General features: G+C 42.8%; 1 protein-coding gene across 1 annotated transcript; it reads left to right on the top strand.

Moving 5' to 3' along the window:
* LOC121532268 (cryptochrome-1-like) lies at positions 1-17,382 on the top strand. Its single transcript, XM_041838114.2, has 9 exons — positions 1-763; positions 12,934-13,042; positions 13,848-13,990; positions 14,204-14,477; positions 14,605-15,057; positions 15,173-15,324; positions 15,658-15,860; positions 16,167-16,262; positions 16,599-17,382. The coding sequence occupies exons 1-9, from the start codon at positions 606-608 to the stop codon at positions 16,682-16,684; spliced, it is 1,674 nt and encodes a 557-aa protein (XP_041694048.2). The 5' UTR covers positions 1-605; the 3' UTR covers positions 16,685-17,382.
* Positions 17,383-27,954: the final 10,572 nt, after the last annotated feature.

Below are 27,954 nucleotides of genomic sequence, written 5' to 3'. Positions count from 1 at the left end.
TTCTATCCTCTGTGGGTGGAGATGTTGGCAAAGAAAATGTCTTTCGAATGGTCGACAATGCCGTCTGAAAACGAAGAACATTATAATTGCTAATCGGAATACATTGAAATGATATTGGAACAGTCATTTCTTTCTCATTTGTGATCAAAACTTTGTAGCTAGCTATTGCTATAGGCCTATTTTAGTTCACTCACTACGACTCAACGCAAGGAGAATTTTTTTTCGAGCTGCTACCGGCAAACAAGCAAGACAGCAGGTCATTTTTAAGTGTTCTTTTTACTTGCGTGTTGAAAAGAATCATCAAAGATAAAGCAATGTCTTACACTTAATGCGCTCGATACAAAGTTGATGAGAGCGAGACCTGTCGCTACACTGTATTTATCAGCGGTCACCAAATCATATGCGGCAACAGAGAATGCAATGGACAAATTCATGGAACAAGGTTAGATAACTTGAGTAACTACATTATAAAAACAGTAAGGCGAAAGAACCGAAACACATTTTGGGCAGGCGAAGGGTTATTGTTTTAAGTCGTGAGCGTTTTGTGGTCAACGCTGCGGTATCACCGAAGACTCGTGTACATAAAAGAAGGGACAGCAAGTGAAATGGTAGGCAACACGATCCACTGGTTCAGGAAGGGCCTGCGGCTCCACGACAACCCCTCGCTGAAGGAGTCTATCCGGGGAGCTGACACCCTTCGCTGTGTTTACATCCTAGACCCCTGGTTTGCAGGGTCTTCCAACGTGGGCATCAGCAGGTGGAGGCAAGGACGTTTTTTGTTTTACACTCACACATTATGTGGCACTCACACCAAGCAGATGTAGGTCACACATCCTGCTTTTCGCATTCAGAAATATTTAGTTATGAATGACATTAGTGTGTTTGGTGTGCCACCTAGACAGGAATGTAGGGCATTCCTAGAAGCACCACACGCAATAGGCTACTGTTATGCAGTGCATGCACATAGTTATATTAAATTGTAACAGTAGGGCCTAGTGGTTAGGAATGACATTAGTGTTTGTGCCTCTAGGTAAGAAAGAAGGGCATCCCTAGAAGCACCACACTTATGTACGCAGTTATACAGTGGTGTAAAAAGTACTCAAAAGTCATACTTGAGTACAAGTAAAGATACCTTAATAGAAAATTACTCAAGTAAAAGTGAGTCACCCAGTAAAATACTACTTGAGTAAAAGTACTTGCTTTTAAAAATACTTAAGTATCAAAAGTATATGGAATTGCTAAAATGTACTTAAGTATCAAAAGTAAAAGTATTAATAATTTCAAATACCTTATATTATGCAAACCAGACAGCACAATTTCTTGTTTTTTAAAATTTACGGATAGCCAGGGGCACACTACAACACTCAGACATTAATTTACAAACAAAGCATTTGTGTTTAGTGAGTCTGCCAGATCAGAGGCAATTGGGATGACCAGGGATGTTGTCTTTATAAGTGCGTGAATTGGACCATTTTCCTGTCAAAATGTAACAAGTACTTTGGGGTGTCAGGAAAAATGTATGGAGTAAAAAGTACATTATTTTCTTTAGGAATGTAGTGAAGTAAAAGTTATATAAATAGTAAAGTAAAGTACAGATACCCCCAAAAACTACTTAAGTAGTACTTTAAAGTATTTTTACTTAAGTACTTTACACCACTGCAGTTATAGTGCATTATGACTGCAAATGACTAAGTTATTACAAAAAATACTGAGCAAATTATTAGCCTACAGTAAATTGAGTTAAACAACTGTGTGCAAAACTGGAAGCAAGGGCATTCCAGGGGGACCAATGACTGTTGCAATAACTGCTTGACCTTGAATTCCCTTTCATTTAGCCCAGATACTATGTTGCTTTAGTTTGGCCAATTATGACAATTTTCATTTAAGGCATGAAGAGACTGGGAGAATAACATACTCAGTTTAGAGACGCGAAAGGGAGAATGACATGTAGAAAAAATCAAATTTTATTGGTCACATACACGTGTTTAGCAGATGTTATTGCGGGTGTAGCGATATGTTTGTGTTTCTAGCTCCGACAGTGCAGTAATATCTAACAAGTAATAGCTAACAATTTCACAACATATACCCAATACACACAAATCTAAGTAAAGCAATGGAATTAAGAATATATACATATATGGACGAGCAATGTCAGAGTGGCATAGACTAAGATAGAGTAGAATAGAATACAGTATATACATATGAGATGAGTAATGCAAGATATGTAAACATTATTAAAGTGACTAGTGTTCCATTTATTAAAGTGGCCAGTGATTTCTAATCTATGTATATAGGCAGCAGCCTCTAATGTGCTAGTGAAGGCTATTTAACAGTCTGATGGCCTTGAGATATAATCTGTTTTTCAGTCTTTCGGCCCCAGCTTTGATGCACCTGTACTGACCTCGCCTTCTGGATGATAGGGGGGTGAACAGGTAGTGGCTTGGGTGGTTGATGTCCTTGATGATCTTTTTGGCCTTCCTGTGACATCGGGTGCTGTAGGTGTCCTGGAACATCCCATGTATGTGGGACAGTCTATTGTTTCTATTACCATAACAATGGTGAGCGTTGTGATGTGTTCTTCGTTGAAACGTGTGTTGAGGAGAGTACATTTCTGCAGGTTTAAGAACATGCATAGCAGTAACGATGATGTAAGTTACCCTCCCCATCCTGCCTGAGTGCAGGCAGGCAGGGCTTAGTAGGGGAAACAGGGCACTGTGTCATTAGGGTGGTTATGGCACTCTGCTCTCCTCGCAGCTCTGACCTACATTCCACCCCCGCTCAACCCCCCCTCCCCCCCTCCTCCTGAAAACTAGCCTCCTCTTATGGTAGCTGCCCTAGCATCCGGTGATTGAGCCCGGGCCAGCCCAGGAAACACACATAGTCCAGGCAGCTCACAGAGCTGTAGCAGCCAGAACAGAAAGGCACAGGCTGTCCCTGCTAAGAAATAACTTATCTCCTCTTGAGAAACAGACGCCTCACAGGTCCTCAACTGGCAGCTTCATTAAATAGTACCTGCAAAACACCAGTCTCAACGTCAACAGTGAAGAGGCGACTCCAGGATGCTGACCTTCTAGGCAGAGTTGCAAAGAAAAAGCCATATCTCAGACTACCCATCTTAATCTTTTCTTTTTATTGGCCAGTCTGAGATATGGCTTTTTCTCTGCCTAGGAGGTCAGCATCCCGGTGTCGCCTCTTCACTGTTGATGTTGAGACTGGTGTTTTACGGGTACTATTTAATGAAGCTGCCAGTTGAGGAGCTGTGAGGCATCTGTTTCTCAAACTAGACACTCTAATGTATTTATCCTCTTGCTCAGTTGTGCACCGGGGCCTCCCACTCCTCTTTCTATTCTGGTTCGAGACAGTTTGCGCTGTTCTGTGAAGTTAGTAGTACACAGCGTTGTACGAGATCTTCAGTTTCTTGGCAATTTCTTGCATGGAATAGCCTTAATTTCTCAGAAAAATAATAGACTGACGTGTTTCAGAAGAAAGTTATTTGTTTCTGGCCATTTTGAGCCTGTAATCGAACCCACAATTGCTGACGCTCCAGATACTCAAGAAGGCCAGTTTTCAGCTGTGCTAACATAATTCCAAAAGGGTTTTCTAATGATCAATTAGCCTTTTAAAATGACAAACTTGGATTAGCAAACACAACGTGCCATTGGAACACAGGACTGATGGTTGCTGATAATGGGCCTCTGTACACCTATGTAGATATTCCATTAAAAATCAGCCGTTTCCAGCTACAATAGCCATCTAAAACATTAACAATGTCTACACTGTATTTCTGATCAATTTGATGTTATTTTAATGGACAAAAATAATGCTTTTCTTTTGAAAACAAGGACATTTCTAAGTGACCCCAAACTTTTGAACGGTAGTGTACATGTAGGTAGAGTTATTAAAGTGACTATGCATAGATAATAAACAGAGAGTAGCAGCAGTGTAAAAGAGGGGTGGGGGGCAATGCAAATAGTCTGGGTAGCCATTTGATTAGATGTTCAGGAGTCTTATGGCTTGGGGGTAAAAGCTGTTTAGAAGCCTCTTGGATCTAGACTTGGCGCTCCGGTACCGCTTGCCGTGCGGTAGCAGAGAGAACAGTCTATGACTAGGGTGGCTGGAGTCTTTGACAATTTTTAGGGCCTTCCTCTGACACCGCCTGGTATAGAGGTCCTGGATGGCAGGAAGCTTGGCCCCAGGGATGTACTGGGCCGTACGCACTACCCTCTGTAGTGCCTTGCGGTCGGAGGCAGAGCAGTTGCCATACCAGGCAGTGATGCAACCAGTCAGGATGCTCTCTGGTGCAGCTGTAGAACCTTTTGAGGATCTGAGGACCCATGCCAAATCTTTTCAGTCTCCTTAGGGGGAATAGGCTTTGTCGTGCCCTCTTCACAACTGTCTTGGTGTGCTTGGACCATGTTAGTTTGTTGGTGATATGGACACCAAGGAACTTGAAGCTCTCAACCTGCTCCACTACAGCCCCGTCGATGAGAATGGGGGCGTGCTCGGTCCTCTTCTTTTTCCTGTAGTCCACAATCATCTCCTTTGTCTTGATCACGTTGAGGGAGAGGTTGTTGTCCTGGCACCACAAGGCCAGGTCTCTGACCTCCTCCCTATAGGCTGTCTCGTAGTTGTCGGTTATCAGGCCTACCACTGTTGTGTCATCGGCAAACTTAATGATGGTGTTGGAGTCGTGCCTGGCCATGCAGTCATGAGTGAACAGGGAGTGCAGGAGGGGACTGAGCACGCACCCCTGAGGGGCCCCCGTGTTGAGGATCAGCGTGGCGGATATGTTGTTACCTACCCTTACCACTTTGGGGCGGCCCGTCAGGAAGTCCAGGATCCGGTTGCAGAGGGAGGTGTTTAGACCCAGGGTCCTTAGCTTAGTGAAGCTTAGTGTTCATGTCACATAAACAACGAAAGCTGGTGAGTGCGTTGTAGGGATGGGCATTTTACCTTTTTTGACTGTTCAAGTACTCACATGACTTTATTTTCGAGTACTGGAATTGAAGAAAAAAAATGCTATAAATGTTTTTTACAAGGGCAGCACTGGGGGGAATTTTTTTTGCATTTAACTATATGCCAACAGTGCGTAACAATGCCTAATTTATTATAACCATTACAGATAACGAATCCTAAATGCTAAAATGCCTCAGTCAATAAAAAAAGTGCAATTTTAAGATTCATTTATTGAAACTGTAGTATCAACTGGTTATATTATATCGTGGAAAACAATCTTCAAAAAGGTAGTAACTTCAGCAGTGTGGTGCTTGCTTGTAGAAGCCTATGGCTGTGCGTTGGCATAGCCTTGTTACATTCCATGAGACTTTTGAAAAAAACATGCAGGACTTGACATTAACCTGTTTATCCACTTGTCCTTCAGAAAGGAGATGACTGAAAATGTTGTTGTTTGATGCAAGAAACCACTTTACAAAATAAAATGCATTATTATTCCCATACCATTATTACAGAGAATCAGACACATTATGCTACTGCCTATTGGCTACTTAGCAACAAATACAACATTGCCCATTTTATCATTTACATTTTAGTCATTTAGCAGACGCTCTTATCCAGAGCGACTTACAGTTAGTGCATACATTATTTTTTATACCCCCCGTGGGAAGCGAACCCACAACCCTGGCGTTGCAAACGCCATGCTCTACCAACTGAGCTACATCCCCGCCGGCCATTCCCTCCCCTACCCTGGACGACGCTGGGCAAATTGTGCGCCGCCCCATGGGTCTCCCGGTCGCGGCCGGCTACGACAGAGCCTGGATTCGAACCAGGATCTCTAGTGGCACAGCTAGCACTGCGATGCAGTGCCTTAGACCACTGCGCCACTCGGGAGATAAGACAAAAAAAATATCTCTTTATCAGACTCGCTTTTCAAAGATGTCTAGAAATGTCCACGTTTTGTGCTCTTGTAGAAAGCAATCACTCCCCCATTGCTGACTACACATGATCTATACCTGGGCTAATAACTCATTAACTAGCAAAAGGATATGAACAAATGTGCACACATGGCTACATGCAGCTCTCGCTTTGATCTCAAAACAAGCGCATCTACTCACGACCGTAAACACAGTCCAGTTCAAAGTGAATGGCACAGATCCAAATATGGCAATGGTCTATTTGCATATAGGCCTACTGCAGCTCTGATTGGTTATGCCTCACAGGTCTGTGTAGAGTACGGGCTGAGTAGTGTGTCAATGCAATAGAATCCTACTCCGATGTGTTCTGCCTACAACAAAAATCTCTTGCATAGTTAGTTTAGCATATTAAGTCTTGCATAGTTATGTTGCATTGAAAGAGGCTAATATTGTGTTAATTCGATCACAGTAAAGGGAAATGTTGATAGTAACTAAGGGGGAAAACTCTAGAAAGTTGAGTGAAGTTCAATTTGTGCTTCTCTGCGTGGGCTGATATTTCTTCTGTGTGGCAGTCCCGGGGAACTTAGAGGGAACATTGGCCAGGACATCTGTTTGGTGAGTAGGCTTAATGATTCTGAAGAAAAATACGCTCTTTGTCTTTATCAAACTAATGTTTGACATATTTTCAGTGTGGAACCTGTCTATATTTAGGGCGGTAATAGCCTAGGCTAACCAATTCAAAATGCCACTAGCAGTTGGCAAAGTAGGGCCGTCACTAACATTAGGTTCTACAGCCACAAAGTCATGAACGCTGCCTGTTTCTACAATTTCGCTTCTTAAAATCTGATTTTAACCCTAACCACACTGCTAACCTTATGACTCACCCTAACCTTAAATGTAAAAAAGCAAATGTTTGTTTTCATGAATTTTTACGATATAGCCAATGTTGACTTTGTGGCTGTGGGAACTAGTGACAACTGCAAAGTAGCCTAAGCTAAATTGCGCAATTATTCCAAAACTGCAGCTCATTGTCGGAACACATATTCCCCTACTTCAGTTAACCAGTCCATTTTGTGTCCAATTTGTGATACAACTGTCGTCATTTGACAAGGAATGTAGCTTGTGTATCCATCCCATCAGTTAGATACGTTTTTATAGTAATTTATTCAGTGGTGTAAAAATACTTTAAAGTAATACTTAATAAGTAGTTTATTTGGGTATCTGTACTTTACTATTTATATTTTTGACAACTTTTACTTAACTACATTCCTAAAGAAAATAATATACTTTTTACTCCATACATTTTCCATGACACCCAACAGTACTCGTTACATTTTCAATGCTTAGCAGGACAGGAAAATGTTTCACTTATCAAGAGAACATCTCTGGTCATCCCCTACTGCCTCTCTGTTCTGGCGGACTCACTAGACACATGCTTTGTTTGTAAAAGATGTCTGAGTGTGCCTCTAGGTACACTCAACACGTGTGTGTGTGTGTGTGTGTGTGTGTGTGTGTGTGTGTGTGTGTAGAGGGAGCGGTCGGAACACAATTGAGTGAGACATGAAGGGGAAAGGAAATTTAGGAAGCAGAAATGTGTGATGCTTGGCTTGGTTTCTTTTTTTGTTGTATCCCGCAAATGCGCATGTACAATTGGAACACGAGTCAAAGCACATTAACGTTGATCTTCAAGACTGAATTTTGAGCAAATACTTTTACAGTATTTGAACTAAATGTGATCTCTGGTTAAAGATCGATTTTTGACGTCATTCGAGTACTCGATTACTCATGTCCATTCCTAGTGCGTTCTGTTGTTTTTTGCTTGAGATGTAGGGCCTGCTCTCTCAGTGATTACATTTTGTGCTGATAATTGGCTGTAGCATTGTCACTGGCTTGTTCTATCCAAACAATACCATCCTGCCTCTCTTCTCACCTGTCTCAGTGCGCACCATTCTGGCTTTTTCAAAATCCTAACCGCTGAGCCTCTCACATTAAACAACTGTCTTTTTATTTTTTGGTCTTGCCAATGTAGTGGTGTGCACACTAAACGATGTGGCATAGACTGGGGTCACACACTACAAGATTCTTCAGTTGGTCGTGAGGATTCTCCATACCACACTGTCTCGCTAAAACAATTATGTGATGATTTGATTACATTTAATGTAGATACAACGAGCTGTGGCTCAAAGCAGCATCATAAACGTTTTCAGCCAACATTTTAAATTGAATAACATTGCTTGTGAACTTCAGAGCTGTAAAGATTTGACTCTTTGGTTAAAGGCAAGGACAAACGCATATTAGTAGTAGTCATCGCTACTGCTTGAGAGTCTACTCATTCTGGGTGAAGCCAAACAATGTAATCATCTCACTGGTTTCTTCTCTGGAGAGCTCTCATTGGCTATTGCTGATCACCGTTCTCAAAACTTGTCGTTGCACATCTCACACTACAAGAGCATTGCAGATTTTGTGCCGATAAAATCAAACATGTTTGAAAATATCAGGACTTCAGGGAATGCTCGAAGACGAGATCCGTAGCCCTCAGATTGCGTCTCTGACCCGCTCACATTAAACGAGCGTCAGTGACGGCAGCGCGCCCCGAGTAGGCAACGGCGTGGGGATTATGTCTTCGATCTCAAAAACTTGTCGGTGAAAGCTAAATCTCTGCCAAAATCTTGCAGTGTACATCTGGCTTAAGGCTCAGAATCAGAATAATAATAATTGGAGATGCCATGATCGATTCTTCCCATCTGAGTCATTTTCATTCAGATTTTGTAGGAACGCTAACACAACGTGCATCCATTCGTCTTGGTCTTCTTGCCATTGTAAATTACGCACGCTCTCACTGTGTACTCAAGTAGGCCAGAGTAACCCACTCTACTATACTCCTTGCCCGTCAAATAAAATATTGAAATATTGATAATTCATTTGACCTAGACGTGCGCCAACAGAAAGAGACCCATCAATCTCAGATAAATCATCAGAGCGAACGAAACAGCGCCCCTCTGCCTCCGTATGTGTGGACCATGTATCTGATGCTGTCTGGACAAAAAGAGTATGGCATGTCATACTTTTTCTGTCCAGACAGCATCAGATGCATGGCTACATATAGTAAAATCACGTTTTATTGGTCGCATACACATATTTAGCAGATGTTATTGCGGGTGTGTCATGTGAATTTCTATCTCTAATTCACCCTAAGCTTGAAGCATTACCAGAGGTTGTAAAGCTCTGGTTTTAATCATCAATGATTCAAGGTCCACAATCCACAAGTAATTATCGGTATATTTATTCATGGGGAGCTCTGACCAAAAACACAAACATACTGTTTTTATACCCCTTGACAAACAAAGGCACTATGCTCCTCCCACCTTTAGGTGGCTTTCTTAAACAGTTCCCGCCTTCCCCCTTGAATGTTTAGTACCGCCCCCTCTGTTAGTGGGTTGACACTACATGATAATTCTAACATTTATACTGTGTTTGTGGTGAAATTCTTTAGTCATTATTCTTAAAATCCAAATTAATCTAACAGGGTGTAGCGACGCTGTTTCGCTCACTAGTTTCAGCAGATAGGAAGAGGCAATGTGATAGGGCTCTTTCTCGCCAAAATCTATCCTGAATAAGCCCAATGCGTTCCTATGGTCATAATATGCAGACCTAAGCTTGTCACCTGTATTCCCGCCTTTGGGACAACGACTCACATTGTTAAACAGAGACATGAGCATCTCGTCATTGTATACAGATCTCTGGTTTCAGCCTCTTGTGAATTAGAAAGGAAAGTTGGCAGGTGCACTGTTCGGATGCTGGCTTCCCCTAAAGTAAATTTGATGTTTTGCCAAAGTTCTATCATTACTCCTGTCTAAGTAAAATAATTCAAAATACTTTACCAGACAGCTTGACTGAGCCACAGAGGATCATTAGCTTCTTAATTTGTGTTGTTGCTGTGGATTGTTTCAAATCACAAGTGCTTAGGCCTATGCCTATTTGGGAAGCCAGCAATTTGGGCAGCGCGCCTGGCAATAGGCCTAGCTGATTATTCAGTTGCGGCTGTCAGTGAACAGCATCTCAAATGTGTGAAAACGTGTCTTGAGTATAATTTAAAATGTTGAGACAAGAAGAAGGGGAGGGGTGTGTGGCGAAGATATGGGCGTCTCTCTCCAGAATGCATGCACTCAGCTCTCCATAATGTGCTCCGCTGTCTCCCGCCAATTCTTGCACATGCATTGTGTCATTGTGTGAATTGTTTGCCCTTTGATTGTTTATTTTGATCAATTCCCCATTAGGCCCAGTACATGTACCGTTAATCCCTGTCATTTGGTTACATTCATTTCAGTTATTTGATGTATTAGTCATTTACCGTTCTCATTCTTGGAGTGGAAACGTTGTTTGCAGAGTTCACAACCTGCTACACTTGTGAGAAACAAGTTTTGGTTTATGTCATAACCATCATTTAGGAGTTTTGTCAATTTTTTCATATTTTGTTTGGAATGCTCCATGTGAGCAATGAGCAGCTGTGTGGTTTCTCTGTCCTGATAACGTTGAGGGAGCTCGCGCGCCTGAGCATGCCGACCTGCTGAGTTGATACAATGTTGCACTTCACTAGTGATATCTCAAGTCAAGTTAGATAGAAAGGGAGGCAGACAGGCAGAGTAGCGATTGAAAGAACCTGAATTTACTGTTTTTATTTTGTCAGCTTTAGGCCTATGTATTTTATTTAGTTGACGATGGAAGTTATAGGCCTGCTGCTGCATTGGCATATAGGCTATCTCTGAGTTCCATGCGCTAATTTCTTTAGCCGCCCATGGATCACGGTGTACCAATGTGTCCATATGGCAAAGGCTGGTGATCTAGCATTTTTATGATTAACCATGTGACAATTATTTTGAGAAACTAAAACGTTATTATTGAAATGAAACTGTTTACCATGAAAATGTGCATATAAAAAATTATCATAACTGGTACGTAGATTGGTAGGATAACTTGTAAGCTTCCCCAAGCCTATGGCTTTTATTATAACACCCATTGCACACAGGAGGTCCCGTGAAAACAATGGGCCTGCCTATAGAAATCAAATGGCTGTCCATCTGATTTGTTCTGGCGCCGGCCCTGCAAATAAATAATACAATATTTTATTTGGACGGGCAAGGAGGTAGGCCAGGCCCCCTAAGGGCCGCCCATAACGCTGTCCCTGAGCCCCATAGCATCTATTTTGTAGTCTGGTAATGTCTCACCATTGGATACAAAGAGGCTTGCATCCATTCAAATTCAGTTTGCAACCTTTCAATATTGTGCCATGTTCACTTTGTGGTCACCTTGCATTACCCCACTGTTCAAGTGTATGCATGAAGATGACATTGCTTGTAGGGCCACTAGTCATCATACATTTTAGTGATTTTGCAGACGCTCTTATCCAGAGCGATTTACATGAGCAATTAGGGTTAAGTGCCTTGCTTAAGGGCACATCGACAGATTTTTTCACTTAGTCGGCTCGGGGATTAGAACCAGCGACCTTTCAGTTACTGGCACAACACTCTTACCCACTAAGCCACCCATAAAGTCATAATAGGCTACACTACCCTTTCATATATCACATTTTAAAACTTGTCTGCAGTGCTGCTGCTAATCACTCTACATGTTTCATAAGAGTTCCAAGTAGAGTACAGCTGGTGACAAGCCCCAGACAGCATTCACTGTGAATGGAGGAAGACAACAGGAGGACGCCATTTTCAGTTGAGGGTATAGGCCGGGTGATGGGATGCCACCCTAGGGGACAGTTAAGTCACCTGACACCTAACACAGAACAGGACGTTCAGACAGTCGCCCTCTCTTAACTTGATTGATATCCATGTTGTCATAACAAACAGTAGGGTAGGCTAATTTATTGGCTGCGTGACACAATGACGACACTAATATATGCCATTTAGCATATGTTTTTATCCAAAGCAACTTAAAGTCATGTGTGCATCCATTTTACAAATGGGTGGTCCTGGGAATCAAACCCATTATCTTTGCGTTGCAAGTGCCATGCTCTACCAACTGAGCTACAGAGGACCACTCAGTGTTGTTATCAACACTGCCTATGTAGTTTGAGGACAATATCACAGCAGAATGGGGAAGTTCGAGCCGAGGCCTATTTGTAGAGTGTCAGTCCAGCAGTCCTGCCCCAGGAGCCCAGGCTTATCACAAAGTATGCTAGTTTACCTCGGCAGAGAACTACTGTTAGCCAGAGATGTTCTTTAAATGTTGATACAGACTTTGTGTTAGCTTAGTCAGGAATGTGAGGCTTTACAGTTTAAAGTACACCCATTCTTATGAGGCCTTGTTGCACTAGCTGTGGTTTGCCTGTTGAGGAAGGCAAGCAGCTGTAATTTTGTTGAACTACTTTGCTGTGAGCTGAAGTGTACTACAAGGGATGTTAGTGACCTTATTGTTAAGGTAATGGAACATAAGTTCCATTCAGTCAAGATTTTCCACTGGATGTTTCCACTTGGTGTTTTAAATGGTACGCCAGTTTTATACCAGCAGACAGAGGAGTAGGCCTATATATGTAGGTTAACTGTAAGGGCATGAATCATTTTGGTGGTGAAATGTTTTCTTTCATCCTTAGCCTAGCTTATATTGTCACCTGTGTGTATGAGGGAAAATGATTTAGGGAATATCCATCTAACATCTTCTAGCCTAACTGATTGACTTGTTGTTCAGGAGGACATTGTTCAATAAGCTAAGATGCTAAGTAGTTCTGAATAATGTTACGAACTGAGAGAAGTAGCATCGCATGTTTGTACTTCCTCTCCACTAGCCCTCTGATCTTTCCGGTTCAAGCTATAATCACTTTGAAGGAGCCGAGGCTTTTGACATGAAGACCTATATGATACAACATGGCTCACATGATGGATCATATGGAAAATGTGTTCAACTTAAATACCATGACCTGTTGTTTCCCTGAAGACAAGTATCCAATGCACTGCAGTACCCATTCATTTACTGTATTTAACTAAATCAATGCTTAAAACTATTTCCTCTCTGATATACAATCACTTGATTGATCATCACCTCTGTTTGATTCCAGGTTCTTACTACAATGTCTGGAGGACCTAGACGCCAGCCTCCGCAAGCTCAACTCCCGTCTGTTTGTCATCCGGGGCCAGCCTACTGATGTCTTCCCCAGACTGTTCAAGGTACAGTCAACACAGTCACACTTACTTTACCGTAGTAAACAATTACACTACTGTAACCGTACATACACTTACGGTACTGTACATGTAGCCTATACCTCATAGAAATACAGTATGCTCTGTTGCATAGAAATACAGTATGTCCCATAAATCCTGTCACAGTAAATGTACCGTATATACACTGTATCAGATACGCTCAAATATATGAAGAGAATCTAATTGAAAAAAATTATCCTTATTCAGGTATGTGCTACGGATACTGTATGTAGTCTTAATGTGATATATACACTGAGTGTACAAAACATTAAGAACACCTGCTCTTTCCATGACAGACTGACCAGGTGAATCCAGGTGAAAGCTATGATCCCTTATTGATGTCACTTGTTAAATCCACTTCAATCAGTGTAGGGGAGGATAAGTATTTTTTAAGCCTTGAGACAATTGAGACATGGATTGTGTATGTGTGCCATTCAGAGGGTAAATGGGCATGACAACAGATTTAAGAGCCTTTGAACGGGGTATGGTAGTAGGTGCCAGGCGCACCGGTTTGTGTCAAGAACTGCAACGCTGCTGGGTTTTTCACGCTCAACAGTTACCCTTGTGTATCAAGAATGGTTCACCACCCAAAGGACATCCAGTCAACTTGACACAACTGTGGGAAGCATTGGAGTCAACATGGGCCAGCATTCCTGTGGAACGCTTTCTGTGACATCCACTATCTCTATATTTACAACGGTAAAGGTCCCCTATTTATCATGTTGGCTGACTGTGGCATGACTGACCTTGTTCCGATGTCTCTGCTTCCCAGGAATGGCAGACCAGCCGGCTGTCTTATGAGTACGACTCTGAGCCCTTCGGCAAGGAACGTGACGCCGCCATCCAGAAGCTGGCCAGCGAGGCCGGGGTGGAGGTTACTGTCAAAGTCTCCCACACGCTCTACGACCTGGACAAGTGAGTGGCTCACACACACAGTCAAGGAGATTTAGATACTGTAGTTCCTAGCTGACATACATTAGATATTGTGAGAATACAACCCATTTTAAGTGATCAAGTTGTGCAAATACGCAAACATGATGTATTAGCAATATATTCATGAATAATGCCGTCATGCTAGGGTTACTTGATGCACTAAATGCCTCTATCTCTGTCCATGTGTCTCTGTAGGATCATCGAGCTAAACGGAGGCCAATCCCCTCTCACCTACAAGCGTTTCCAGGCGCTCATCAGTCACATGGATGCCGTAGAATCGCCCGCTGAGACCATCACTGCCGAGGTCATGAGGAAGTGTGCCACTCCCGTCGGTGATGACCATGACGACAAGTTTGGCGTGCCCTCCCTGGAGGAGCTTGGCTTTGAGACCGAAGGCTTGGCTACAGCAGTATGGCCCGGAGGAGAGACTGAGGCCCTCACTCGCCTGGAGAGGCACCTGGAGAGAAAGGTGGGGAGTAGTCCCTTTCTATCCCACCACTACTGAACCAGTGTGGTGGACACATACAGTGCCAGGTTTGGGGTCAATTCCATTTAAATTCAGTCAATTCAACCCCCACTAACCTTCTGTGTTCCAGGCATGGGTGGCCAACTTTGAGCGTCCCCGGATGAACGCCAACTCCTTGCTAGCCAGCCCCACAGGCCTTAGCTCCTACCTCCGCTTCGGCTGCCTCTCCTGTCGCCTCTTCTACTTCAAACTCACTGACCTCTACAGGAAGGTGAAGAAAAACAGCTCGCCGCCCCTCTCGCTCTATGGCCAGCTGCTGTGGCGTGAGTTCTTCTACACCACGGCCACCAACAACCCCCGCTTTGACAAGATGGAGGGCAACCCGGTGTGTGTGCAGATCCCCTGGGACCGCAACCCGGAAGCGCTGGCCAAGTGGGCCGAGGGGAGGACTGGCTTCCCCTGGATTGACGCCATCATGACCCAGCTAAGGCAGGAGGGCTGGATCCACCACCTGGCCAGACACGCTGTGGCCTGCTTCCTCACTAGAGGAGACCTGTGGATCAGCTGGGAGGAGGGCATGAAGGTAGATACCTGTTAGAGGGAGACGAAGGGGGAGAGGGAGAGGGGAGACAAAGAGAGAAGTAGGTAGATAATGTATGACTGTGATATCTGACCGTGTGTGTTTATTTGCCTGTCAGGTATTTGAGGAGCTCCTCCTGGATGCAGACTGGAGTGTGAACGCAGGTAGCTGGATGTGGCTCTCCTGCAGCTCCTTCTTCCAGCAGTTTTTCCACTGCTACTGCCCCGTGGGCTTTGGCAGGAGGACGGACCCCAACGGAGACTACATACGGTGAGAAGACTCCCTACACCCAGTTGTCCACCCCTCCACTATATTTAGACAGTGTGGTACACTCTATTTATTTTCCTCTTGAAGTACTCTCCAAGTAATAGACCTCAGTGTTTTATTTCACCATGCTTGTGACAAGACATGTAGGACATGCAGTATACCATGACAAACAATTCTGTACATGACCTGCTAGACCACAATGTCACGTCATACACTTCATAGAGTCTTGGTTAAATTTCCATGCTGTACCCACTAGAAATTGTTTCTCGATTGTTCATTGCAAAATAAGTGTGTCATCAACAGGTGACATTTGATTTCTCTGTTTGGTTCTTCCAGGCGCTATCTGCCCATTCTGAAGGCCTTCCCGGCCAAGTACATCTACGACCCCTGGAACGCGCCCGAAAGCGTGCAGAAGACGGCCAAGTGCGTGATCGGCGTGCATTACCCCAAGCCCATGGTGCACCACGCCGAGGCCAGCCGCCTCAACATCCAGAGGATGACGCAGATCTACCAGCAGCTCTCCTGCTACCGCGGCTTGGGTGAGCACAGAGCACGACCTGCTGAAATTACAGCTAATAGCCTGAAAATTCGCTTTTCTGGTACTTACTCAAACGATTTCAATGATAAGCTATTCAAAGCGTCTCAGAGTAGGCTTGCTGATCTAGGATCCGTTTTGCCTTTTAAATCAAGGGAGGGCGGACCTGACCATAGACCAGCACTCTTATTCTGAGATTCTTTGTGGATACAGTGACTTTGTCTTTTATATTATCATGATCATTTGTTCTCTATGGGGGTGTGGTGTGGTAGACTGACTGTACAACTCTTCTTTTGTCCCCACTTCACAGGGCTGCTCGCAACAGTGCCTGCTAATCCTAACAATGGTGGAAACTGTGTGGGGACCTCCCCTGAAGAAAACCAGCATGAGGCAGCCGCTCAAGCAGGTAAAGACCCTCTCCATCCTCCTTGGTTCCTTGGCTGGCCTTACCACAGCAAAACCTGCCTTTTTCCAAAGAGTAGGGTTAAAGGACAAATTAACTTTCTTTGAACCAAAGTGAACTTGTCCTTTAACCTGCATCTTATCTACCCATCTCATCTACATCGAGGTTGATATGTGGGCTTGAACTGTGACTTCATCCATCTCAGATATGTGGGCCTGAACTGTGACTTCATCCATCTCAGATATGTGGGCCGTGGGTGGAAGTTACAAGAGTCAAAGCAGACACCATAACCAATTTCATAGGGAAAAATGTGTTTTTTTAATATATTTTTTTACTCAGGCAGAGGACATGCTGCCGTGAAGCGTCCCAACGAGGACCTCACACCGGGGGGTAGCAACAAGGCCCGGAGGCAGACCAGCAACTAGTCCCTGATGTGGAGGGGTAGAGGAGAGGGGGTACCAGCTACCCTGTCGATCTCCAGCAGGCTCCACCGGCACCTGAAACACTGCATCGTCCTCCCCTGACTCTTCAACTCTACAGGAGCACATCTACCTCAGTGGTGTGAGCAGCAGTAGGAAGAGATGGACAAGAGGAGAGGAAAGGAGGCTGTGAACATCCCACATTGAACTATGGGGAACATCAAATCACATGATGCCCAGAGAACTGATCGCTGTTTGAGCCTGAGGGCATGTTATGTGCAGTCCTAGCCATGGGGAATGGCATCAGCCTCAAGCTGATAATACGACTGACGACCCAACCTGGAATCATCAGGTCAAATGGTCAGGAAACACTTATTATACGGGGTACAATGCTGTCAGAAGTTCAGAAATACCAGGTTCCGAGGAGTATTTATAAGGCAGCATAAGCACCACTCTCATGAAGTGCATCATACATTTTGTACAAACTTTTCATGTTATTAACCTCTGTAAAACCTTTTTAAGGGAATTATATAACCGTTTCTGTATAAGCGTGTGAGTAATTCAACTCAAAATGTATACAGTAAAAATGTGATATTGCATGTTTTGTTTTATTATTTTTTCTGGTGAAGTTGTAAACCAATTGTTATTTTTGTATAAAGACTGACTGTTCTATATGGTGCTGTAATAAAAGGTGTCAAATGTAACACCGACTCAAAGTAATATTTATTGCAGGCTAATGGTTTGTTTGTCATGGGCATGCAAATATTCTCTGTTGTAAAGCTCAATGAGGAATGCAAAGTAAAAATGATACAAAGTAAATGCAATAAGAATGCAACATAAAATGAATCAAAACTAAGCCTCCAATTGCTGCAATGTATCTATGCCGTAATCAGTGGTAAACATGGACACCCCCTTTGGTCACGTTGCATCCAGAGAAACTGGTTCCAGATGTGTGGCCAAAAGGCCGTATTAGCATGGGCAGCACCATTGAGGGCTTCCACCATTGTAATGTAGTCAACTGGGTGGGACTTCCAACTTCATTGGCTGATCCATCCTGGTGACCCAGTCATGTCCAACTGGGTCATCAGGAGGGATCAGGCAATCCTGAAGAGAGCGGAATAAGTGGAACGTTATCAAATTCATCAAACACATGGTTTCCATGTGTTTGATGCCATTCCATTCAGCTCCATTCCAGCCATTATTATAATCTGTCCTACCCTCAGCAGCCTTCATTGATGTCCACAGTTGCCTTTGTCATACCCAGAAGAACAAATCAGTGATTGTTGTTATTATGCAATGAAATATCCTCATCCAATGTGTTAAACTAGCCTGCATATCAGAGTGTGTTACATAAACACTTGTAATCTCGCAGGCTGGTCTCATAGACCACACGTAACACAGTAAACTTAAATCCAGAACATTCAAATTAGTATGATATGTTACATTTGGTATGGTTACATAACACAGGTTACTTAAGGCAAAAACTAAAGGAGGGTGGTTGGTCAGTGTGGATGGGTAGGTTTAAAACGCGAACGTCTAGCAACCCAATTAAGTAAAGGTTGCGTGTTCGAATCTCATCATGGACAATTTTAGCTAATTAGCAACTTTGCTACTACTTAGCATGTTAGCTAACCCTAACCCTAACCTTAACCTTAACCCTTCCCCTAACCCTAGCCTATTGTAGTTATTGCAATTCGTAACATGTAATTCGTGACATATATGAAATGGTTGATGGACATCCACAAATTAATGTATACCATACGAAATGTAACATATCATACTATATGGAGTGTCTCGGATTTATTTACAGAATAATACGAAATGTTCTGAGACCACGTTGCATCTCGAAGTAAACCAGACAGTTCATCATGTTTTACCTTGTATTGTATCGAAGATGTGTGCGGACAAAGTACAGAGGAAACCGTGCAACATTGGAATAGGAAAAAATTGACAGTTGCCATGGCATTATTCCCTTTTCCCTTAAGGCGATGTTATGTAATGTAACGGTTTCAAGTTTAGGCTATTTAAAAGCCAGTATTACAAATGACATAATTGCGTGATTGTTAGAATTATTCAATGATAACAATGTGATACATTTCTTTTTTCATAGAATTTAGGCTACTTGATCTCCATTAACATGTATACTGGATCATTAATTGATGCGCATTCTACATTTGTGTCCTAAATGCATAATTAGCATTCAATGTACTTAGAATAATTAGAATTCAATGTATGCATTCAATGTTGGCCAGTTGTCAACAGGTGACATGTGATTGAAGTCGGATTCCATTACGCTTATTAAGATAGTGGACACAGTGTAGCAAAGGATCTTGTGTAAATTCAGAATTAGTGGGACACTTTTTGCATTTCAGTCATCTTTGTCACCTCTTTTGACATCTATCCAACATATTAGCCCAACACATGATACATTTTCTGAAATCCTCAAGATGTTTCCTAATCACACAAAATAAGCAAATGTTGATATCATATTCACAGGAGACATGACACAGCCATTTGTGTACCATATTTTCAGTTCGCATTTGGTAGACTGGGACAGGAGGTTAGATAAATTGGGACACCGTAATTATAGTCCTAATTGTACCCCAATTACAATTTAATTACAGTTGTGTAATTAGGAAACATCTGAGGATTTCAGAAATGTATCATGTGTTTGGCTAATATGTTGGATAGCTGTCTGAAGCGGTTACAGACAGACGACGGAAATGCAAAAAGTGTCCCACTAATTCTGAATTTACACAAGATCCTTTGCTACACTGTTATTAAATGTTATCAAGTTACTAAGTGTCCACTATGTTAATAAGCGTAATGGAATCCGACTTCAATCACATGTCACCTGTTGACAACGGACCTTTTTCTGAATTCAATCAAATAACAGTACTACAAGAACATTTACAGGATATAGTACTACAAGAACCAGATATGGGATTAAGGTCTGGAGACTGGCTAGGCCACTCCAGGACTTTAACGTGCTTCTTCTTGAGCCACTCCTTTGTTGCCTTTGCCGTGTGTTTTGGGTCATTGTCATGCTGGAATACCCATCCACGACCCATTTTCAATGCCCTGGCTGAGGGAAGGAGGTTCTCACCCAAGATTTGACAGTACATGGCCCCGTCCATCGTCCCTTTGATGCGGTGAAGTTGTCCTGCCCCCTTAACAGAAAAACACCCCCAAAGCATAATGTTTCCACCTCCATGTTTGACGGTGGGGATGGTATTCTTGGGGTCATAGGCAGCATTCCTCCTCCTCCAAACACGGCAAGTTGAGTTGATGCCAAAGAGCTCGATTTTGGTCTCATCTGACCACAACACTTTCACCCAGTTCTCCTCTGAATCATTCAGATGTTCATTGGCAAACTTCAGATGGCCCTGTATATGTGCTTTCTTGAGCAGGGGGACCTTGCGGGTGCTGCAGGATTTCAGTCCTTCACGGCGTAGTGTGTTACCAATTGTTTTCTTGGTGACTATGGTCCCAGCTGCCTTGAGATCATTGACAAGATCCTCCCGTGTAGTTCTGGGCTGATTCCTCACCGTTCTTATGATCATTGCAACTCCACGAGGTGAGATCTTGCATGGAGCCCCAGGCCGAGGGAGATTGACAGGTCTTTTGTGTTTCTTCCATTTGCAAATAATCGCACCAACTGTTGTCACCTTCTCACCAAGCTGCTTGGCGATGGTCTTGTAGCCCATTCCAGCCTTGTGTAGGTCTACAATCTTGGCTCTGACATCCTTGGAGAGCTCTTTGGTCTTGGCCATGGTGGAGAGTTTGGAATCTGATTGATTGATTGCTTCTGTGGACAGGTGTCTTTTATACAGGTAACAAACTGAGATTAGGAGCACTCCCTTTAAGAGTGTGCTCCTAATCTCAGCTCGTTACCTGTATAAAAGACACCTGGGAGCCAGAAATCTTTCTGATTGAGAGGGGGTCAAATACTTATTTCCCTCATTAAAATGCAAATCAATTTATAACATTTTTGACATGCGTTTTTCTGGATTTTTTTGTTGTTATTCTGTCTCTCACTGTTAAAATAAACCTACCATTAAAATTATAGACTGATCATTTCTTTGTCAGTGGGCAAACGTACAAAATCAGCAGGGGATCAAATACTTTTTTCCCTCACTGTAAGACTGTCCCACTTTAGCTACTCCATGCTGCCCTACTTTAGCTAGCTATGGTTGGTAAAGCAGGACAAAAAAAAAGGCTGAATTACAACATTTAAACAAAATATTGGCAACTTTTGTATGTGTTTTGATGCACCAGTACATAGTAGGCCTGTGCACATTTACATCACAATTTGGCACTGTGAATTATTTATGACAGCTTTTTTTATGCTAAATTATATAACTATGTCACTGATTTTATGATGTGCTTTACGGGGTGAGCTTCCTGTTTGAAGCTTGCTCTGCCCCGCTCGATAATGTCACACCAATGAAGTGATCTGATTTTGATCATGTGGTTTCTCTGCAAGGGTTTAGTAAAAATAATTTCGATTTTCTCTTGTCAGACCGGTAAATGAAGCGTCAGGATTAAGCTGTCCCGGTTTATATGATGTCCCACTCTTTCTGAATTCACCCCACATGTATTTCAATATGAATAAAACATTTTAAGTTTGTGTTTCACTGCTTTAAGTCCATACATAGGAGCATTGGGAAAGGATATTGGTCCAATGGTAATCAATGTATGAAATATTGCTTTCACAGGACAGAATTCAAATTATTTTTGGACACTACCACAAATGTCTCCCAACCAGGTAATTTTGATTGATTTCCAATATGAGTCCAAGGCTTTTAGCTTACATGTATAATGGAATAGTAGAGCACAGGGAAATGCAGACAATGAAGCTGGGTTGAAATGCAATTGACCTTTGCACTTTTTATGTAACAAGCGTAGATAATATAACTTGAGTTAATCAGCCATTGATAGTTTGAAAGCAATATCCACTATTAGGAACTAAATAGTTACTAGTTCCAAATGATCTAGCTACTCTTTGCCATGTGAGGATGAACATGATGGTGTGGGGCAGGGGCTGCTGGTTCTCCAACCCAGACAGTCTGTACTCAATGCTGCCCAATGTCCTCCATGTGGTCCTGAGTACCACTCTGAAGTAAGTCGATAGTCACACTAGGCCTACTACCAATCACACACAGTCCACAACCTAACACAATGTTTTTAAACTTCAATGAGTGGTATTCAAAGTTCATCATGTAAATCACTTCAGTAGATCATTTAGCCTAATGACAACAGAGTCAAAGATAGTCAATATAGATTTAGAAATGATTGGTTATTTTGGGTGTCACTCACTCCTCCCAGCACTGTCCCGGAGCATGCCCACTTCCTCTGTCAGGATTTTGACAGTGGTGTCGGCCTCCATGCAACCCCTCTGTGACCTGGTGGAGACCATTTGGGTGGTGGGTGGCCCACAGGTCTATCAGGTAACTGTTGTGTCTCATTATGGGTGGTCGAAGTTTGTGGTACAGTATGATCTGGGACCTTATTCATAAAACCTCTCAGAGTAAGAATCCTGATCTAGGATCAGTTTTTCATTTTAGACCATAATGAATAACATTACATGGATAGGGGGGAACCTGATCTTAGATCAGCACTACTCTGAGATGCTTAATTAAAATGGGCCCAGGACTTTACATCCAATATGTGGGTTAGGAATTTTAAGTGGATCAAAATTGATTAAGTTGTTCATTATACTAGGACAGTCCATCCACTAAATTAGCGCATTACCTTTCCCTTGTCATCAGGAGGCCTGATGCATCCCTGGTGTGACCTTGTCTACCTCGCTGACATCATGGCTGACTTCCACTGTGATGTCTTTTTCCCACAGTTTGACCAAAGCATTTTTAGAAAACAAGAGATATAAGGAAGCATATTTTATTCTCTGCTCTCCTGGCTCTAAGCAGTGCAGCACTGTTTGCTTACACTTTGGACTGTTTTGATAAGCTATATTCTCTGTTCTGATTTACCAGGTCCACTCCACACATGTCAGGTCAAGTGTTAGAAAGCTTGTTGTGTCATCATCAATCTGTCTAAGTTGTCCCTTTGTTTCCCTTAACCTCAAACTAGGTTTCCTGGAGTACCAAATGAGATTCAAGAGGAGAATGGGGTTACATTTAAATTTGACGTTTTCAAGAGGGAGATCTGTGGAGCTGAATAAATACAAACGTTCTGACTATTCTTTGTCAGACCATCGGTGCCTTTTTGAACTGGCTTTGTGGATTGAGATGTTATGTTGATGTCGGTTTCTACCCATGTATATCCCGTTTTATTTTTATAATGTTGAGATCTTTTTCCAGATCTACTCGTGAAACTAACATAAAATGTAGTAAATAACTATATGAATGCACTAAACAATGTTTACTACACCACATACAATAAGCAGGGTATCCTATCGGAACCTTGTGTTCTGTTGTCCAGTGCAATTCTAATAAAAATCTTTATCCATTTGTATATTACAAATGTCCCACTCACTCTGCCTCTCATCTCATGTGTCTGTGACTGCATCAGCACAGTTCCATAACACTAATGAATCAAATTAGTCAACATGTCCATCCCAGTCATATTTGTTACTGTTAGTCATCAAATCAAATCAAATTTTATTTGTCACATACACGTGTTTAGCAGATGTTATTGCGGGTGTAGTGAAATGCTTGAGCTTCTAGCTCCGACAGTGCAGTAATATCTAACAAGTAATATCGAACAATTTCACAACATATACCCAATACACACAAATCTAGTAAGGAATGGAATTTAAGAATATATACATATATGGACAAGCAATGACAGAGCGGCATGGACTAAGATACAATATTATAGAATAGAATACAGTATATACATATGAGATGAGTAGTGCAAGATATGTAAACATTATTAAAGTGACTAGTGTTCCGTTTCTTAAAGTGGCCAGTGATTTCAATTGGCAGCAGCAGCCTCGAATGTGCTAGTGATTGCTATTTAACAGTCTGATGGCCTTGAGATAGAAGCTGTTTTTCATTCTCTCGGTCCCAGCTTTGATGCACCTTTACTGACCTCGCCTTCTGGATGATAGCAGGGTGAACAGGCAGTGGCTCGGGTGGTTTGGTTGATGTTCTTGATGATCTTTTTGGCCTTCCTGTAACATCGGGTGCTGTAGGTGTCTTGGAGGGTGGGTAGTTTGCCCCCGGTAATGCGTTCAGCAGACCGCACCACCCTCTGGAGAGCCCTGCGGTTGTGGGCGGTGCAGTTGCCGTACCAGGCGGTGATACAGCCCGACAGGATGCTCTCAATTGTGCATCTGTAAAAGTTTGTGAGGGTTTTAGGTGCCAAGCCGAATTTCTTCAGCCTCCTGAGGTTGAAGAGGCTCTGTTGCGCCATCTTCACCACACTGTCTGCGTGGGTGGACCATTTCAGTTTGTCGGTGAAGTGTACGCCAAGGAACTTGAAGCTTTCCACCTTCTCCACTGCAGTCCCGTTGATGTGGATAGGGGGGTGCACCCTGTGCTGTTTCCTGAAGTCCACAATCATCTCTTTTGTTTTGTTGACGTTGAGTGAGAGGTTATTTTCCTGGCACCACACTCCCAGAGCCCTCACCTCCTCCCTGTAGGCGGTCTCGTCATTGTTGGTAATCAAGCCTACTACTGTTGTGTCGTCTGCAAACTTGATGATTGAGTTGGAGGCGTGCTTGGCCACGCAGTCATGGGTGAACAGGGAGTACAGGAGAGGGCTGAGAACGCACCCTTGTGGGGCCCCAGTGGTGAGGATCAGCGAAGTGGAGATGTTGTTTCCTACCTTCACCACCTGGGGGCGGCCCGTCAGGAGGTCCAGGACCCAGTTGCACAGGGCGGGGTTCAGACCCAGGGCCTCGAGCTTAATGATGGGCTTGGAGGGTACTATGGTGTTGAATGCTGAGCTATAGTCAATGAACAGCATGCTTACATAGGTATTCCTCTTGTCCAGATGGGATAGAGCAGTGTGCAGTGTGATGGCGATTGCATCGTCTGTGGATCTATTGGGGCGGTAAGCAAATTGAAGTGGGTCTAGGGTGACAGGTAAGGTAGAGGTGATATGATCCTTGACTAGTCTCTCAAAGCACTTCATGATGACAGAGGTGAGTGCTACAGGGCAATAGTCATTTAGTTCAGTTACCTTTGCTTTCTTGGGTACAGGAACAATGGTGGCCATCTTGAAGCATGTGGGAACAGCAGACTGGGAAAATAAGAGATTGAATATGTCCGTAAACACACCAGCCAGCTGGTCTGCGCATGCTCTGAGGACACGGCTAGGGATGCCGTCTTGGCCGGCAGCCTTGCAGGGGTTAACATGCTTAAATGTCTTACTCACGTCGGCCACTGAGAAGGAGAGGCCACAGTCCTTGGTAGTGGGCCTCGTCGGTGGCACTGTGTTATCCTCAAAGCGGGCGAAGAAGGTGTTTAGCTTGTCTGGAAGCGAGACATTGGTGTTGTCAAATACAGACAGCTTTTCACGTTTGCCACAGATGATTGAGCCACTGCTGTCTCATATAGTGGCCTTCCTTGTCTGATGCATAATCAATACCCTATTATCCTCTCCCCTCATTAGTAATATTCTGCAAGGTCCAAACCAATGGCTCTCTCTGAGTCAGAGCCTACGTCAGCGCAAGTGGGCACCAGGGATGGAGGTGGTTGTTCCTGACAGTGCCCACGTTGCTATGACTCACCCCAGGCCACTCTTGCTCTAACGTATGCTCTGATATTTAAGACGATTTATGTCTGAATATTTCATATCATATGGCGATTTACGGTATGGAGTCATTGCCCAAAGGCTGGAATGGTTTTTATACTTGTAATTATGATGATTTCAAAAGAGTGTTTCATGTCAACTGGTGCTTTAAATGATACAGGAAATATATATTATTGAATGTTTATTCTGAATTATGTTCCTTGAAAGGTGTAGGAGAGCTATTAGATTTCTTGCAAATGTTTACTATTGAAGAATGTCTCCAATGTAGTGATGAAAGTTGTAATGATACTTAAATACAGTTCCTTTAAATTCTTCAACTTGGCATGATATTGTATGTCATCATGGCTAATCGAATACTTGTCATCAGTAAAAATGTATTCAACTCCATCTTCCAGTATACAGTGTTGGAGTAAGTGATCCTCTAGATGGAGACACAAGACAGGACATAGAGAACAAAGTGTGTATGGCCCCTGAAACCAATTTCCGTTTTCCCTCCCTCTTACTACAACATTATCCAATGTCATGGATGTGGATAGGATGTGATGTTTGAACCAGTTTCTTAGAACTTTACTTAAACTGACCGATTACTGTCAGACAGATTATGACCTTATGTCCTCTATATAATTGTGTTTCAAAGAACTTCTTATCCACATCCATTCAGACAACTTTTGTAGGAAATTACTATGGGGAAATGTATCCCATAAGGGTAACCTTTACTGAGGAACATTATTGATATGTCCCAAATGGCACCTAAATCCTTATGGGCCCTGGTCAAAAGTAGTACACTACATAGGGAATAGGGTGTCATTTGGGACGCACATTATGTCTGGGAGATCCTGGTATTATAACAGCTGAGGAGAAAGATGCTTAGCAGTGGTCTCTGAGCACACATTAATTCTCCAAGCCCTACTGACCTCAGACATGGAATATTTACCACCTTAATACTCTGCCATGCTATCGCTGCAGCTGAAAATCATACATTTTAATTGCAAGTGTCGTCTATTTTCATATTTACCCTGAGTTATGCCCCATAAAAGCAATGTGTAACCCGGGCTAATAATACCTGGTGTCACATTGAAATGGAAAAGCACAATTTATACTCCCTCTTATTAACCTCTCCTGCTTTAGGAGATAATTCAGACTGACAGTCGCCGTGGAGCAGCAGACAGGACGTGGTGACAGTGGATCATCATTGAGAGGGAAAGAGGGAAGAGCGAGGGAGAGAGAAAGAGAGAAGTAAAGACATAATTAGCATTTATGCACTTCGCATGGTCTTGTTTATTACACTCAAATGGAAGCAAACCTTTTAACAGAAAACATACTGTATTTGAGCTCGTAAAAAAAGTTAAGGTAGTACCAAAAGAGGTCAGTACTCAGTTTTAAAAATGATGGCACCAATTTGGAGGTTACTGAATATAACTCGGTGTGACAACGTATGAGGGAGAAGTCACTGACATTGAAACTGACTGTAGAAAATAAAAGTGAACTTTTGGGACTGCAATATGTCCCCAACCCAAACATATCCTTATAGCCGTCTGGTTTTGAAATTGTACATGACTCGGTACTAGAACCAAATCACATAAAAATACCCTTTGGAGAACCCAATTTCATTAACATGTACATATTTTGCTTTTGCCATGACTACAGGCACTTGCTGTTAACAATACAGGCTATGGGGGAATGATGAAGCAGTCTTGTTAAGCTGGATCTCTTCCCCCCTCTGGTCAGACTATAGAAGCATCTGAAATGGCACCCTATTCCCTAGGGCTCTGGTCAAAAGTAGTTCACTATATGCAATAACATGCTGTTTCAAATGCTGCCAAAGTCTGTTGGTTGGCAGTGAGCTGGCGACCTTGATGCATAAAGTCATGACTTCGTTAGCTGTGCTGCTCACTCCCCATTAAAAAGCACTCTGCGCATGTTTCAAGGGCTCCAGCAGGCTTTAAACACTGAGCGAGGCCTTTAAAACAAGCTTACAGTACAGTATGTTCAGCTAAGGTTTGGGGTAGGCCTATATGCTCAGCAAGGCTGCATAGTGATTCTTACCTTGAAATAAACATGTGCGCACTAATCTAAAACCACTCATATTTGTTGTATGGCAGGTGAAAAGCAGACCAAATTTGTTTCTGCACATATTAACTCCACTACAGTTTTCTCAATACAAGCCAAGTTGGCAGTTGCATTTAAAAGATCAATATCAGTTCTATACCCATGACAAATCAGACAAGACAGTGTGTTAGACATATACGCACAGGTAATAAAGCTCTTGCAAATCCAACCAAATAAATCATATTTTGCTTTCCCTGTCAGGCAGAAATTAACTGGTATTTGATTTCAGCACTTCAAAGACTAATAGAGTAATCCTATCTGCCAATAAAACAAAAATCCTGTACAAAACATTTGCTTAAGGGGACAATAGTGATGCTGCCATCGAGACACTGAGATCATGTTATCCACAATGACACTGGCTGTAGAGCAAATTAGTGTATAGAGCTCATTACTGTTTATAAAAGTGTACCTTCAATGATACCTTTCATACACAAAACCATGAA

The sequence above is a fragment of the Coregonus clupeaformis genome, chromosome 19 (assembly GCF_020615455.1).
Source record: "Coregonus clupeaformis isolate EN_2021a chromosome 19, ASM2061545v1, whole genome shotgun sequence".
Classification (NCBI taxonomy): Eukaryota; Metazoa; Chordata; class Actinopteri; order Salmoniformes; family Salmonidae; genus Coregonus; species Coregonus clupeaformis.
The sequence above is the reverse complement of the archived record's forward strand: the minus strand, read 5'-3'. Positions and strand labels throughout refer to the sequence as shown.